General features: G+C 45.9%; 1 protein-coding gene across 2 annotated transcripts; it reads right to left on the bottom strand.

Annotated features, from left to right (window-relative positions):
- Positions 1–492: 492 nt before the first annotated feature.
- LOC124003050 lies at positions 493–9,380 on the bottom strand. Of its 2 annotated transcripts, none has more exons than XM_046311044.1 (13): positions 9,096–9,380; positions 8,164–8,558; positions 6,662–6,866; positions 6,178–6,291; positions 6,004–6,057; positions 5,769–5,892; positions 5,597–5,658; positions 2,218–2,266; positions 2,016–2,077; positions 1,626–1,825; positions 1,451–1,515; positions 1,289–1,386; positions 493–1,112 (listed from the first exon to the last, which is right to left on the bottom strand). In XM_046311044.1, the coding sequence occupies exons 1-13, from the start codon at positions 9,262–9,264 to the stop codon at positions 919–921; spliced, it is 1,791 nt and encodes a 596-aa protein (XP_046167000.1). In that variant the 5' UTR covers positions 9,265–9,380; the 3' UTR covers positions 493–918. The 2 variants fall into 2 exon arrangements, with proteins under 2 accessions (XP_046167000.1, XP_046166999.1); XM_046311043.1 differs by having other exon boundaries at positions 6,160–6,291; positions 9,096–9,379.
- Between the last annotated feature and the right edge of the window lie 7,186 nt (positions 9,381–16,566).

Here is a 16,566-nt window from a genome sequence, read left to right as displayed (position 1 = left end):
CCCAGTGATGTAGTCAAGTCATTAAACCTCAAATCCCAATCGAGTCCCAAGTCCTCTGTGCTCAAGTTCAAGTCCCTGTGGCTGGACTCCCGAGACCCAGCGAGTCCTGGTCCAAGTATTATGACTCATATCTTTTGAAAGGTAATCTCTCAAGCCATTTTCTCTGAGGAAAAGAGGGAGTCTTAGCTACAGAACCTGGCTATGAAATGCAGTGGGGAAAGTGGGAGGGTTGAGCGAGACTACAAATACCAAAGACAGCCTACTTTTCTAAACTCAAGGGAGCTAGACTGTTGTTTACTATTAAACTCAACGCTGCTATTATTTTTCATTTTATAAAGCAGCTTGTGTTTCTTAACCAGACAACGGGTAGCTACCCAGAAGGCTGGTGGTGACTGGTTAGCTACGAGGAAGCAAGAGAGTCGCCTGAGCAATGTGTATAATCGAAGGCAGAGTGGAGCTGGTCTGTCCACACTCATCGCTTGCCCCCCCAGCTCACCAGGTGATGTGGCAAGTCCTACCCATTGCTAATATTAATTGTGCTTATCACAGAAAAGCTCTCAATATCTCCAAAAACTATTGCCAGTCCACTTATCTGATTTTAGTCAGATCATATATTCTCGTCCAGTTTTAGTCAACTGGAATGAAATATAATTTTAGTTTGTTTCTAGTTCTTTTTCTGGGTCTATTTATTTAGTTATAGTCTTGTCAATTGCCACTGAAAAATAGGTGCTTGCTGAATATTTTAGTCACTATTTTTGTTGACGAAATTAACACTGGTTTGGTGACTACTAGTGAATATGACCCAGGTAGAGTAGGAAGGTAGCCTGGGTACCAGTCTGTGCTATCATCCCACTCCTTGGCATGACAATAATAGCACAAACCGACTGGTACGCAGGCTAGAAGGAAGGTGTCCAGGCATTAATAGTCTTGCTCCTGTTTGATGTTGATGTGTTGTTGGATGTGTTGCTGTCTCTGGGTATGGGGGACCTGGGGTGACTGTCTGGGGGGTCTGCCTCCTCCTCCGCGTCGGTCTGGGGCGTACTTCAGTACGTTGGCCATCAGGTGCATCACAGCAGACTCTGTGGCGTACGGGTGGGTGATCATGATGCTGTCTGAAAGATTCAGAGAGGAGAGAACACAAGATAAGTGGACATTCAATCACATTAAAACGAGGCATCAACAAGGAATATATGTAATACTTCTGCAGTAAAATGATCGTCATCATCGTGGTCTGACGGACTTTCAGATCGAAACATTGAAATTAACTATTGAGTCAGGTAACTCTTACCAATAATGATTTTACTGAGGGAGTGTGTGAGAAAACTCTTCTTGGTTCCTTTCCTTCCTTTCATGTTGAAGGTACTCATCAATTCATTGGTCATCAGCCTAAGAAGAGAACAGAGTCCGTATTTCAGCATTCCAAAAATGTGTGTGTGTGTCCAGTACCCACCTCTCCATCACCCTGGTGACATTTTCCCTCAAGGTGTTCCCACCGATCCTGCTCAGGAACTGTTTCTGAGAAACATACAAACAAAGACAACTAGTTATTTTGTGTACATTGGGGTTCCAACAACACTGTCATTGTAATGCTAGCGTATCACTCAATGCTCTGCAGATCCACGTACCATCTGGGCAGCTACCTCAGGAGGCTCTAGAACTTTCTCCAGGTTGGCCATGTCCTCGTAGGTTCTGCACACGTCAAAATGGAAATCTGTTCCAGAACCCCTAGAACCACCCCAGTGTTCTAGAACTCCCACCCTTCCTCCTAGATCCCACACTGACTGTCTGATGTCCACCAGCAGACCCAGGACCTGCTCCTGGAACTCTGGAGATGGAAGAGTCACAATGTAATCTTTATTGGTTCCCAGATTCAAATTAAACCGACACCTGGATTGAAATGCATGCTAATGGAGAAGGCTTTAAATCCTGAAATAGGCGTACTCTGGGTCCGTGAACCAGGCCATTATGCATTTCTGTGTGACTGACCAGATTGATTAAATAAAGAGAATACTCACGGTCATTTGGAAGAGGAAAACTTTGGGTTGAATTCAGCAGGTTTCCCATCATATCCTGTCCACTATAAACACGCAAAACATTTTTCAAAAAAGGGAGGATACTTCATTCCACAGCACTTACATCAGAGTGTGTTCTTACTTCCTATCCATCTGCCTTGGCATTAGTAATGCAAAGGTTACATTGTTCAGCTGCAGCACGTACCTTAGGAATGTTCCCTCTCTGGACTGAGAGGTTGGAAAAACAGAATCCCTTAAAAAAAGAAAGTGGAAATACCAATGAAGTAATTCACATATAGTAGGATTATGTAGTCTCTCTTACAACTATATAAGATTGAGTAAAACTTGTAACGTATTAATATATATTGTTAAGCGTATTACGGCCATTAATCTCAGCTATTAACAATAATATCAAAGGGGTTAGAAAACAACAAAAGGTGTCATTGTACGCTGATGAACCTCCATTTACCCTTTCAAGCCAATGTGGAGACGTCTAGGGTTTCTTTTGGAACATTCAGATTTTTAAATGTGCAGTTTTAACCTGTCTCGTGTTTTGGTAAAATCTTCTAGAAAATGTCAATTAAAAAATATCCTGCTTATAAGAAAGGGTTAGTGTGAAATGTATTATATAGATTCTTGCAAGATGAATGTTCTCATTAAAAAGGGATTTAATGTATACTTTTAATTCTCCTAAGTGTTTTGCTTATCATTAGTATTGTTGTTTTAATAAGTCTTATGTGACTCTCAGGTCCTAATCCAGGCACTTGTCATCTCCCGTCTGGATTACTGCAACTCGCTGTTGGCTGGGCTCCCTGCCTGTGCCATTAAACCCCTACAACTCATCCAGAACGCCGCTGCCCGTCTGGTGTTCAACCTTCCCAAGTTCTCTCACGTCACCCCGCTCCTCCGCTCTCTCCACTGGCTTCCAGTTGAAGCTCGCATCCGCTACAAGACCATGGTGCTTGCCTACGGAGCTGTGAGGGGAACGGCACCTCAGTACCTCCAGGCTCTGATCAGGCCCTACACCCAAACAAGGGCACTGCGTTCATCCACCTCTGGCCTGCTCGCCTCCCTACCACTGAGGAAGTACAGTTCCCGCTCAGCCCAGTCAAAACTGTTCGCTGCTCTGGCCCCCCAATGGTGGAACAAACTCCCTCACGACGCCAGGACAGCGGAGTCAATCACCACCTTCCGGAGACACCTGAAACCCCACCTCTTTAAGGAATACCTAGGATAGGATAAGTAATCCTTCTCACCCTCCCCCCCATTTAAGATTTAGATGCACTATTGTAAAGTGACTGTTCTACTGGATGTCATAGGGTGAATGCACCAATCTGTAAGTCGCTCTGGATAAGAGCGTCTGCTAAATGACTTAAATGTAAATGTACTGGGTGATCTGAAAAGTCATAGTCAAAATCGGTCAATAATATAATAATACTTTTAGCAAAAAAATGTATTTTTAATTTACAATCTGTAGAAATGATGAGAATAGAAAGGTTCAATCCGTTTGTGAAACATCACAACAAAGTGATCCAATATGGATGTTGTTAAGAGATCGATGGGAGGGGTTGAATGGAGATGAAGGTTGGAATAATAACAAGATAACTAATGTCAAACATACTGTGTCTGTAAAACGCATATAGACTCTGAACTTTAGTTAAAAGAATAGATGAGAGATTGAGGTTAGAGGAAGGACAGGAGAAAAAACAAACATATAACTATTGTAAAATAAACCTGTGCCCATAAAATGTATATAGTGTGTATAAGCTGCTAGTAGAAGACTAAGTGTTAGGGGAGGGGTGGTAGAGTTAGAAAGTAATAAAGGAAAATATATATCTTTTTAAAGGTACCAGTCAAAAGTTTGGACACACCCACTCAAGGGTTTCTTTATTTTTACTCTTTTCTACATTGTAAAATAATAGTGAAGACATCAAAGCTATGACATCACACATATGGTATCATGTAGTTACCAAAAAAAAAGTGTTGAACAAATCAAAATATATACTATATTTTAGATTCTTCAAAGTAGCCACCATTTGCCTTGACGACAGCTTTGCACACTCTTGGCATTCTCTCCACCAGCTTAATGAGGAATGCTTTTCCAACAGTCTTGAAGGAGTTCCCACATATACGGAGCACTTGTTGGCTGCTTTTCCTTCACCCTGCGGTCCAACTCATCACACACCATCTCAACTGGGTTGAGGTCGGGTGATTGTGGAGACCAGGTCATCTGATGCAGCACTTCCATCACTCTCATTCTTGGTCAAATAGCCCTTACACAGCCTGGAAGTGTATTTTGGGTCATTGTAAAACAAATGACAGTCCCACTAAGCACACATCAGATGGGATAACGTATCGCTGCAGAATGCTGTGGTAGACATGCTAATTAAGTATGCCTTGAATTCTAAATAAATCACAGACAGTATCACCAGCAAAGCAGCCCCACGCCATCATACCTCCTCCTCCATGCTTCACGGTGGGAACCACACATGCGGAGATCAAGATCTGCGTCTTACAAATACACGGCGGTTGGAACCAAAAAAAATCTAATTTGGACTCTTCAGACCAAAGGACATATTTCCAAAGGTCTAATGTCCATTGCTCGTGTTTCTTTGCCCACGAGAGTCTCTTCTTATTGGTGTCCTTTACTCGTGGTTTCTTTGCAGTACTTCAACCATGAAGGCCTGATTCTCCTCTGAACAGTTGATGTTGAGATGTGTCTGTTACTTGAACTCTGCAAAGCATTTATTTGGGCTGCAATCTGAGGTGCAGTTAACTCTAATGAACTTATCCTCTGCAGCAGAGGTAACTCTGGGTCATCCTTTCCTGTGGCGGTCCTCATGAGAGCCAGTTTCATCATAGCGCTTGATGGGTTTTGCGACTGCACCTAAAGAAATTTTCAAAGCTCTTAAAATTTTCCGGATTGACTGACCTTCATGTCTTCAAGTAATGATGGACTCTGTTGTTCCTCTTTGCTTATTTGAGCTGTTCTTATCATAATATGGACTTGGTATTTTACCAAATAGGGCTATCTTCTGTATACCACCCCTACCTTGTCACAACACAATGGATCGTCTCAAACGCATTAGAATGGAAAGAAATTCCACAAATGTACATTTAACAAGGCACACCTGTTAATTGAAATGCATTCCAGGTAACGACCTCATGAAGCTGATTGAGCGAATGCCAAGAGTGTGCAAAGCTGTCATCAACACCACGGGTGGCTACTTTGATGAATATAAAATGTATTTTGATTTGTTTAACACTTTTTTGGTTACTACATGATGTGTTATTTCATAGTTTTGATGCCTTCACAATAATTCTACAATGTAGGAAATAGTCAAAATAAAGAAAAACCCTTGAATGAGTAGGTGTCCAAACTTTTGACTGGTACTGTACACATATGTATTTACGTGCACATAAATATATTGGGACTTGGAAGTGATGTAGCTTCCATTAATGTAATTGTCTGCAATCTATTTGCAATTTTAAAGCTGATCTACCCCCTAAAAAACATATAATAAAACAATCCTCCTTTGGGCAACATTCACACAGGACCATTAGACAGCCTTTGTTTCTCTCACATGCGTCAGAAGAGTGTGGTCCCTCTATGAGGTAGCTCTCCTTGTTGAGTGTGTCGTCAAGGCTGTAATAACATCAAAAGAGATTGATCAGAACACATTCAATGCCTCAAACTGACATAGAACACTTGTGTGACAAACCAATGGGAACACCGGTAGATGCAGTGAAACTTGCCCTCTGAGCTCAGACGGATCCAGCTGAGGTTCTGCTTCTAGAGCTCCAGAACTCTCCTCCAGGGTTCCAGATTTCGTCATCGCTCTCCTCTTCAGAGGAGGAGAGTTTGAGGATCCTGACACACCTTTGGATAAACAGGCAATGAGTACAGCTACAGAATTGTGTTCCATACATATGGCTAGTTTAGTGAAAGTACAACACGGTGGCCCAATACATTCTCTAAGGATTCTGTCACCTGTGTGTATCCTTCCATCTCCACTGGGTCCTCCTTGAGGTATCTGATCAGTGCCTTTTGTAAAAGTTGATGGAAATCAAATGTTCGTCAAACACACTGTCTTACAGAAACAATCCTAATTTATCAATGTCTATGTTACGGCTATCTCACACTGACCGGTAACGTGCCCCTCACCCGTCCTTCTCTTCCTCCTCTTCCTCTTCTTCTTTTGTGTGTTGGGCTCACTGTCTCCGTTGTCAGTGAGCTCATCACTGGACCTACTGTAGCCTTCACACTCTTCCAGAGATTCTGAAACCATACAGGGTAACTCGATCTCAGATTCAGGCTACAGCAAAATGAAGGCAGTTCTATACAATTAAAAATATTACACAACAGATTTCTCAACACATTAAGAGTGTAGCTGCAGCTTCCCTGAGAGCATTCTGAGAATTGGTAGTTTGGCACAAATAGAGTTAAAGAGGGATATGGGATCATGAAACAGTTATTCTTTCAGTCACTGGGGTGACACACTACAAGGAGCTTATTTACATTTCACATGTATTAGTGCACTTGATTTTCTGAGAACTTTAGGGGAAATTCTTTAATGAGGTATTTAAACATCAAACATAACCACTAAAAACTCAACATCGTGTAAGTGGTAGGTAAGACGCTTCAGTACCTGAGAATAGTTTGACCTTAACAAGGTCATATGTCGTCCAATTGGCTCCTGGCTTGTGTCTCTCTTTCAGAGCCTTCCTCCCATTGGCTGGAGGCCACAGGACCTTCCTTCCCACCACCCAGGTACTGGGAACCACACCCTCCACCTCCTCCTGGCCTTCCCTCCACACCGCACAGCACCAGAAGTCATCCGTGTTTTCATAGTCCTGGAACCCACATAGGAAGAAAGGATAAACATGCACTCTTTCATGTTTATTATAGTTGTTACCAATGGTTTTTCATTCTAGAACATCACATAATTCAGGCAGTTGAGGGGGTACGAGACCAGAGTAGTTGTTTGTTGACAACATCCTGTCCCCAGGATAGATTCTATGTTCTATTGTTCTACAAAGTTCTAGAGTTGTACATACTGAGCTCGACTAAATGAATATTTTAAGTCATCCGACTTAGCTGATTTTCAGCAGTTATGAAGCTCTCCCGCTTTGGAGGGTTGCTTCTTTCCGTTGAATCACCAGCTTCGCTCATTCACCCAACTTTTCACCTTCTAACATCTTCTTGACATCTAATGTTTTGTGGGATGACAATCATCCAAACCTCCACCACTAAATAAAAACGAAAAATCTGATGGTTTGTTTCAAGAATTCTGACATTTATTTACCAAAATACACAACACAACAATGTCCAAAACATCCCATTTACATCCAACTGCCCAACAACTAATTTCACCAAAATCACACGTTGGTTTCATGCTTTAAAAATACAATAAGTAGTTTGGATGTTTATGTCCATTGACTTCCAAAATGTATTACAGAATATTCTGTTTCAGTACTTGTAGACGTAACAATGTAAAAATACCTTTTGACAATTGCAATGCCATTTAGGTAAAATGCTTGATTAGACACATTATTATAAATAGCTAGTCTAAACTCATAAATAACTAGCCTAAACATTTTCAAATCATTTCCTACACTGAAATGGATTTGAAATAGAGTTATAACCCCTATCCTGTACATTTCCACTTAAACATCTACCGCATCTCCCTCATAGGCCTGGTAGGAACATCCTGTCCCTAGAATGTGTTACAAGGTGTCTTTTCACCTTGTTGGACTGACTGAAGCTCTTCCCACAGACGGGACAACTGAACGGTTTCTCACCTGTGTGGACTCTCAGGTGTACCGTCAGGTGTGCGGTCTGATTGAACCGTTTTCTACAGATATGGCACTGATAGGGCTTCTCCCCTGTGTGAATCCTCTGGTGACCTTTCAACCTTCCCGACGAGCTAAAGGACTTACCACACAAGCCACAAAGAAATTGCTTCTCTTTCATGTGCATTTGCATGTGTGCGTTTAAATGGCCCATATGTCTACAGGGTTTCCCACACACCTTGCAACACAATGCTGTGTTGTGGTGATTTTGAAGGGACTGTTCCATGTGTAGTGGTATCTGTAGCGCCTCAAACCCTGACAGTAGTCCTTCACCACCTTCCACCCCCATCATACTTACACTGTTCTCACTATGTGCTGCCGAAAGGTCAAGGTTCACTGACGAAGAGAATGTATTGGGGTCACTTGACGGATCAAATGGACAAACACCCAGTCCTTCAGTCTCTGTTTTGATTGGTTTGGATGTTGATGAGCTGGACAGAGAGCCTCCCTCTCTACTCTCCCCGGTGTGAGTTTGGAACTGACTGAGTGAGGTGTGTTGAGGTGGGTTCTGATCATAGTCATCATTTCCATTGGAAGGAGTGAATATAGACTGAGAGTCCGGTCCTCTAAACTGATTTTCCTCCTTCCTGGTCCTTCCCTCCTGTTTCTCCATAGTCTGACTTGGCTCTGGTTCCTGCTTTTGCCCAATGCCTCCCTCCTCCTCAGATTCTACAGGAGCAAAGGGCTCTCGGTCTGAAAGTCAAGGAGGGAAAATGTAATGTCGTTAGCAAAGCACCTTTACTTGAGCTATCACGACCTGCTACCACACAGTTCTGAGTTGTAGTAGCTAGCTATTGAGGAACAGAATACACAGAATGTACTGACAACTATGTTCATTCAAGGAACATTTTTCGTAATGGGTTAGGAGAGCATTTCCCTAAACCTTTTCCTAACCTTAACCGCAGTCTCCTAACCTGCTACGAAAAAGTAACTTCCTTATCGACGTGGCGTGAAAAGAGTGTTTCTCGATTTTCTAGCCATGGATGCTAACGTTAGCTAGCCGTCTCTCTGACTGCACTGCAGAAAACAAAGATACAGTAGCTACATTAGCTAACACGCCAAGCTAGCCACTGGCATATAACACAGTCATAGTTGGTTAGCTAAAACAAAGCACATTCATAAGGGCATATTTCAGAACAAATACATAACTAGCTACATAATGTGTGCTCATTATCCTCATTAGCACAGTTTGTTATTCAAATAACGTAGTTAGCTAGCTGCATTACCAACCTGGCCATGGAATCCCAAACTTGCGTCTCAATTGATCATTCTCTCTCTTTCCCTGGATTATTTCTTCTTGGTATTCTAATATTGTCTCTTCCACTTGCTTATATATCTCTTGGGCGGCTAACATCAAACGTTCGGTCAAAAATACATTTAAAAACTGTAATTTGGTCATTTTGAGGGTCGATGGCAGCCGGGGCACATCCACCCTAAATAAACACAATAAACCAAACGGTTTTTGAGAATGTGACGCTTTCTGGTGACGCAATCAGAAAATGACTCGCGGTTACAATATGTACATCTGCCGCGTTCAACAACACATGGGAACTCGAAAATCTGGGGAAGGGAAATCGTTGTGAATGGTCAAACAACTCGGGAATCCAAGTCAGAAACTCGGGTATCTTTCTAGAGCTCCGCCTTCCCGACTTGAATATCAACAACGTCATAATTTGAACTGTTTTTTTCTTCTTTCTCCTGAGTTCCCAGTTGTCTCGAAAGTGTAACCGGTGTGAAATGGCTAGCTAGTTAGCGGGGTGCGCGCTAAAACAGTTTCAATTGGTGACGTCACTCGCTCTGAGACCTTGAAGTAATTGTTCCCTTTGCTCTGCAAGGGCTGCGGCTTTTGTGGAACTATGGGTAACGGTGCTTTGTGGGAGGCAGTTGTTGATGTGTGCTGAGGAGCCCTGGAAGGGGCGAGGAGAGGGACGGAAGCAATACTGTTACATTGGTGCCGTGACCCGGATCACTGGTTGCTGCGGAAAAGGAGGAGCTCAAAAGGGGGGTGACTGTAACCGGTGCGCTAATAGAGTTTCAATTGGTGACGTCACTCGCTCTGAGACCTTTAAGTAGTTGTCCACTTGCTCTGCAAGGGCTGTGGCTTTTGTGGAACGATGGGTGAAATGCTTCGTGGGTTGGCAAGGAGTGGGACGGAAGAAATACTGTTACAAAAGCACCATAACTAGAGAAACTAGGGCAGCTAAAATCGAATAATTTTATCATCATTTGGGGCGGCAGCGTAGCCTAGTGGTTAGAGCGTTGGACTAGTAACCGGAAGGCTCGGAACCCCCGAGCTGACAAGGTACAAATCTGTCGTTCTGCCCCTGAACAGGCAGTTAACCCACTGTTCCCAGGCCGTCATTGAAAATAAGAATATGTTCTTAACTGACTTGCCTGGTTAAATAAAGGTAAAATTTAAATAAAAAAATCTGAGACAAATCAATCAACATATGGATTAAAATAGTTGATTAATTGACACATCTATTCCAGCATGTACATTGAACAAAAATAAAAACAATTTTAGTGAGTTACAGTTCATATAAGTAAATCAGTCAATTTAAATAAATTCATTAGGCCAAAATCTATGGATTTCACAAGAATTGGCAGGTGCGCAGCCATGGGTGTGCCCGGGAGGGCATAGGCCCACTCACTGGGGATCCAGGCCCAGCAAGTCAGAATTAGTTTTCCCACAAAATAGTTTTATTACAGACAGAAATACTCCTCAGTTTAGTCCGGTTGGCTGGTCTCAGACGATCTCGCAGGTGAAGAAGCCAGATGTGGAGGTCCTGGGCTGGCGGGGTTACAGTGGTATGTAGTTGTGAGGTCGGTTGGGCGTACTGGCTTTACTGCTAACCTACAAATCATTACATGGGCTTGCTCCTACCTATATTTCCGATTTAGTCCTGCCATACATACCTACATGTACGCTATTGTCACAAGACGCAGGCCTCGTCACTGTCCCTAGAATTTCTACGCAAACAGCTGGAGGTAGGTCTTTCTCCTATAGAGCTCCATTTTTATGGAATGGTCTGCTTATCCATGTGAGAGACGCAGACTCGGTCTCGGCCTTTAAGTCTTTATTTAAGACTCATCTCTTCAGTAGGTCCTATGATTGAGTGTAGTCTGGCCCAGGGGTGTGAAGGTGAACGGAAAGGCACTGGAGCAACGAACCGCCCTTGCTGTCTCTGCCTGGCCGGTTCCCCTCTCTCCACTGTGATTCTCTTCCTCTAACCCTATTACAGGGGCTGGGTCACTGTCTTACTGGTGCTCTTCCATGCCGTCCCTAGGAGGGGTGCGTCACTTGAGTGGGTTGAGTCACTGACGTGATCTTCCTGTCCGGGTTGGCGCTCCTCCTTGGGTTGTCCCGTGACGGAGATCTTCGTGGGCTGTACTCGGCCTTGTCTCAGGATAGTAGGTTGGTGGTTGAAGATATCCCTCTAGTGGTGTGGGGGCTGTACTTTGGCAAAGTGGGTGTGGTTATATCCTGCCTGGTTGGCCCTGTCCAGGGGTATCGTCTGACGGGGCCACAGTGTCTCCCGACCCCTCCTGTCTCAGCCTCCAGTATATATGCTGCAATAGTTTATGTGTAGGGGGGCTAGGGTCAGTCTGTTATATCTGGACTATTTGTCCTGTCTTATCCGGTGTCCTGTGTGAATTTAAGTATGCTCCCTCTAATTCTGTCTTTTTTCTCTCTCTTTCTCTTGGAGGACCTGAGCCCTAGGACCATGCATTAGGACTACCTGGCCTGATGACTCCTTGCTGTCCCCAGTCCACCTGCTCATGCTGTGGCTCTAGTTTCAACTGTTGTGCCTGTGGCTATGGAACCTGACCTGTTCACTGGATGTGCAACCTTGTCCCAGACCTGCTGTTTTGGAATCTCTCTCTACCGCACCTGTTGTCTCTAACTCTGAATGATCGGCTATGAAAATCCAACTGACATTTACTCCTGAGGTGCTGACCTATTGCACCCTCTACAACCACTGTGATTATTATTATCTGACCCTGCTGGTCATCTATGAACGTTTAAACATCTTGGCCATGTTCTGTTATAATCTCCACCCGGCACAGCCAGAAGAGGACTGGCCACCCCTCAGAGCCTGGTTCTTCTCTAGGTTCCTGCCTTTCTAGGGAGTTTTTCCTAGCCACTTCTACACCTGCATTGCTTGTTGTTTGGGGTTTTAGGCTGGGTTTCTGTACAGCACTTTGTGATATCAGCTGATGTAAAAAGAGCTTTATAAATGCATTTGATTGATTGTTTGATTGATTGATTGATTGATACTGCCAAATTCTCTAAAATGACTTTGGAGGCGGCTTATGGGAGAAATTAACATTAAATTCTCTGCCAACAGCTCTGGTGGGCATTCCTGCAGTCAGCATGCCAATTGCACATTTCCTCAAAACTTGAGACATCTGTGGCATTGTGTTGTGTTAGAAAACTGCACATTTGTGCAACTTGTCCCCAGCACAAGTTGCACTTGTGTAAGGAACATTGCGTTTAATCAGCTTCTTGATATGCCACATCTCTCAGGTGGATGGAATATCTTGGCAAAGGAAAAATGCTCACTAACAGATGTAAACAAATTTGTGCAGACAAATTGAGAGAAATAAGCTTTTTGTGCATATGGAACATTTCGGGGATCTTTTATTTCAACTCATGAAACATGTGACCAACACTTTACATGTTGTATTTATATTTTTGTTAAGTATATGTGGTAGTCCTACCATAGAGATGTGTGGTAGTCATACCATAGAGATGTGTGGTAGTCATACCATAGAGATGTGTGGTAGGCCTACCATAGAGATGTGTGGTAGTCATACCATAGAGATGTGTGGAAGTCATACCATAGAGATGTGTGGTAGTCATACCATAGAGATGTGTGGAAGTCATACCATAGAGATGTGTGGTAGTCATACCATAGAGATGTGTGGTAGGCCTACCATAGAGATGTGTGGAAGTCATACCATAGAGATGTGTGGTAGGCCTACCATAGAGATGTGTGGAAGTCATACCGTAGTGATGTGTGGTAGTCATACCATAGAGATGTGTGGAAGTCATACCGTAGTGATGTGTGGTAGGCCTACCATAGAGATGTGTGGTAGGCCTACCATAGAGATGTGTGGAAGTCATACCGTAGTGATGTGTGGTAGTCATACCATAGAGATGTGTGGAAGTCATACCTACCATAGAGATGTGTGGAAGTCATACCGTAGTGATGTGTGGTAGGCCTACCATAGAGATGTGTGGAAGTCATACCGTAGTGATGTGTGGTAGTCATACCATAGAGATGTGTGGAAGTCATACCGTAGTGATGTGTGGTAGGCCTACCATAGAGATGTGTGGTAGGCCTACCATAGAGATGTGTGGAAGTCATACCGTAGTGATGTGTGGTAGGCCTACCATAGAGATGTGTGGAAGTCATACCGTAGTGATGTGTGGTAGGCCTACCATAGAGATGTGTGGAAGTCATACCGTAGTGATGTGTGGTAGGCCTACCATAGTGTGGGTAGGCCTACCATAGAGATGTGTGGAAGTCATACCATAGAGATGTGTGGTAGGCCTACCATAGAGATGTGTGGAAGTCATACCGTAGTGATGTGTGGTAGGCCTACCATAGAGATGTGTGGAAGTCATAGAGATGTGTGGTAGGCCTAAGATGTCATACCGTAGTGATGTGTGGTAGGCCTACCATAGATGTGTGGAAGTCATAGATAATAAAGAGTCAGACCGAAATGCAGACTCATGACTTTAATGAAATATATCGCGGTACATGAAATAACTGAATAAATACAAAAACAACAAACGGAACGTGAAACCTATTACAGCCTATCTGGTGAACACTACACAGAGAGAGGAACAAACACCCACAAAATACAACGCAAACTCAGGCTACCTAAATACGGTTCCCAATCCGAGACAACGAGAATCACCTGACTCCAATTGAGAATTGCCTCAGGCAGCCAAGCCTAAGTAGACACACCCCTAATCATACACAATCCCAATTAATACAAACCCCAATACGAAACACAACATATAAACCCATGTCACACCCTGGCCTACCCAAACATATACCAAAAACACAAAATACAATGACCAAGGCGTGACAGAACCACCCCCCTAAGGTGCGGACTCCCGGACGCACCTCAAGAGCATAGGGAGGGTCCGGGTGGGCGTCTGTCCATGGTGGCGGTTCTGGCTCGGGACGTGGACCCCACTCCATTAATGTCCTCGTTCCTCCCCTTCGCGTCCTGGGATCATCCACCTTCTCCGCCGACCATGGCCTAATAGCCCTCACCCAGATCCCCACATAACTGAAGAGCAGCTCGTGACAGAGGGGCAGCTCGGGACAGAGGGGCAGCTCGGGACAGAGGGGCAGCTCGGGACAGAGGGGCAGCTCGGGACAGAGGGACATCTCAGGACAGAGGGGCATCTCAGGACAGAGGGGCAGCTCGGGACAGAAGCAGCCTGGTACTGAGGGGAAGCCCGGTACTGAGAGGAAGCTCAGTACTGAGAGGAAGCTCAGGCAGGTAGTAGGCTCCGGTAAATCCTGGCTGGCTGGTAGAACTGGATGATTCAGGTTGTCTGGCCGATCTAGAAGATCTTGGCAGACTGGCACTTCTGGCGGATCCTGGCAGACTGGCGACGCTGGGCAGACTGGGAGCACTGGCGGCGCTGGGCAGACTGGGAGCACTGGCGGCGCTGGGTAGACTGGGAGCACTGGGCAGACTGGGAGCACTGGCGGCGCTGGGCAGACTGGGAGCATGGGCAGACTGGGAGCACTGGCGGCGCTGGGCAGACTGGGAGCACTGGCGGAGCTGGGCCGACTGGGAGCACTGGCCGCGCTGGGCAGACTAGGAGCACTGGCCACGCTGGGCAGACTGGGAGCACTGGCGGCGCTGGGCAGACTGGGAGCACTGGGCAGACTGGGAGCACTGGCGGCGCTGGGCAGACTGGGAGCACTGGGCAGACTGGGAGCACTGGCGGCGCTGGGCAGACTGGGAGCACTGGGCAGACTGGGAGCACTGGCGGCGCTGGGCAGACTGGGAGCACTGGCGGAGCTGGGCCGACTGGGAGCACTGGCCGCGCTGGGCCGACTGGGATCACTGGCCGCGCTGGGCCGACTGGGAGCACTGGCCGCGCTGGGCCGACTGGGAGCACTGGCGGCACTGGGCAGACTGGAGACTCCGGCAGCGCAGGAGAGGAGAAAGGCTCTGGCTGTGCTAAACAGGCGGGAGACTCCAACAGCGCAGGAGAGGAGAAAAGCGCTGGCTGCGCTGAACAGGCGAGGCGCACTGGAGGCCTGGTGCGTGGTGCTGGAACTGGTGGTACTGGCTCGAGGACACGCACAGGAAGCCTGGTGCGGGGAGCTGCTACCGGAGGACTGGTGTGTAGAGGTGGCTCTGGATAGACCGGACCGTGCAGGCGCACTGGAGCTCTTGAGCACCGAGCCTGCCCAAGCTTACCTGGCTCGATGCCCACTCTAGCCCGGCCAATAGGAAGAGCTGGTATGTGCCGCATCGGGCTATGCTCCCGCACTGAAAACACTGTGCGCTCTATAGCATAACACGGTGCCTGCCCGGTCCCTCTAGCCCAACGGTGAGCACAGGGAGTATGCGCAGGTCTCCTACCTGGCATAACTATTCTCCCTTCTAGCCCCCCCCCAATATTTTTTTTGGGCTGCTTTTCCGGTTTCCTTGCCAACCATGTTCCCTCGTATCGTCGGCTCCTATCTCCCGCTGCCTCTGCTCTCCTTAGTGCCTCCACCTGTTCCCATGGGAGGCGATCTCTTCCGGCCAATATCTCCTCCCAAGTGTAACAACCTTTACCATCCAACACGTCTTCCCATGTCCATTCTCCAAATAATTCATCCTCCCTTTGCTGCTCCAGCTGTCGCTGCCTGTTTAAACCAGCGTCTCTCCGTTTTTCGGGCGTGTCTTTTTCTTTGACTCGATTCGCCTGTAGCCCTCTTCGCACTGCTGAAGCGAATCCCAGGCGGGCTCCTGCACTCGCTCTGGGTCGGCCACCCACCTGTCGATTTCTTCCCACGACGTATACTCCATGCTTCTGCTGTCCATAACGTCCTCCTTTAGCTCCTGCCAGTTTACACACTGCTCGGTCTGTGAGTGGTGGGTGTTTCTGTGTCGTCTGTTGAATGAAGAGAGTCAGACCGAAATGCAGCGTGTAGGTTACTCATGACTTTAATGAAATATATCGCGGTACATGAAATAATGAATGTAGAGGGCTTAATGTTTCTAGAGCCGTACTGCAATTGGTAATTGATTCATGTTTAGATGGAGTATTTGGCTGTTTTGGCTACCAGAGTCAATTAGCCTCTAAACTGAACATGTAAGGTCCTTGGACTACAAGGAGTAACATTATGTAGGCTCATTTAGTCGATTAATGGGCTAAGGTGCAGGTAGCTCCATCTTGATTTGATTGGGGATTCAGCTTCTCTGTGGTGTCTACTGTGGTGGTTACTGTGGCTTCACTGTGGTGGTTACTGTGGCTTCTCTGTGGTGGCTACTGTGGCTTCTCTGTGGTGGCTGCTGTGGCTTCTCTGTGGTGGCTGCTGCGGCTTCTCTGTGGTGGCTGCTGCGGCTTCTCTGTGGTGGCTGCTGCGGCTTCTCTGTGGTGGTTACTGTGGCTTCTCTGTGGTGGCTACTGTGGCTTCTCTGTGGTGGTTACTGTGGCTTCTCTGTGATG

Source organism: Oncorhynchus gorbuscha, linkage group LG18 (genome assembly GCF_021184085.1).
Source record: "Oncorhynchus gorbuscha isolate QuinsamMale2020 ecotype Even-year linkage group LG18, OgorEven_v1.0, whole genome shotgun sequence".
NCBI classification, from domain to species: domain Eukaryota; kingdom Metazoa; phylum Chordata; class Actinopteri; order Salmoniformes; family Salmonidae; genus Oncorhynchus; species Oncorhynchus gorbuscha.
The sequence above is the reverse complement of the archived record's forward strand: the minus strand, read 5'-3'. Positions and strand labels throughout refer to the sequence as shown.

Coding starts and splice junctions, on each gene's coding strand:
- LOC124003050 (XM_046311043.1), bottom strand. CDS start 9,264: ATGACCAAATTACAGTTTTTAAATGTATTTTTGACCGAACGTTTGATG. Junction 8,559..9,095: donor GTTTGGGATTCCATGGCCAG/GTTGGTAATGCA, acceptor CTTGACTTTCAG/ACCGAGAGCCCTTTGCTCCT. Junction 5,893..6,003: donor AGATGGAAGGATACACACAG/GTGACAGAATCC, acceptor GTTTATCCAAAG/GTGTGTCAGGATCCTCAAAC.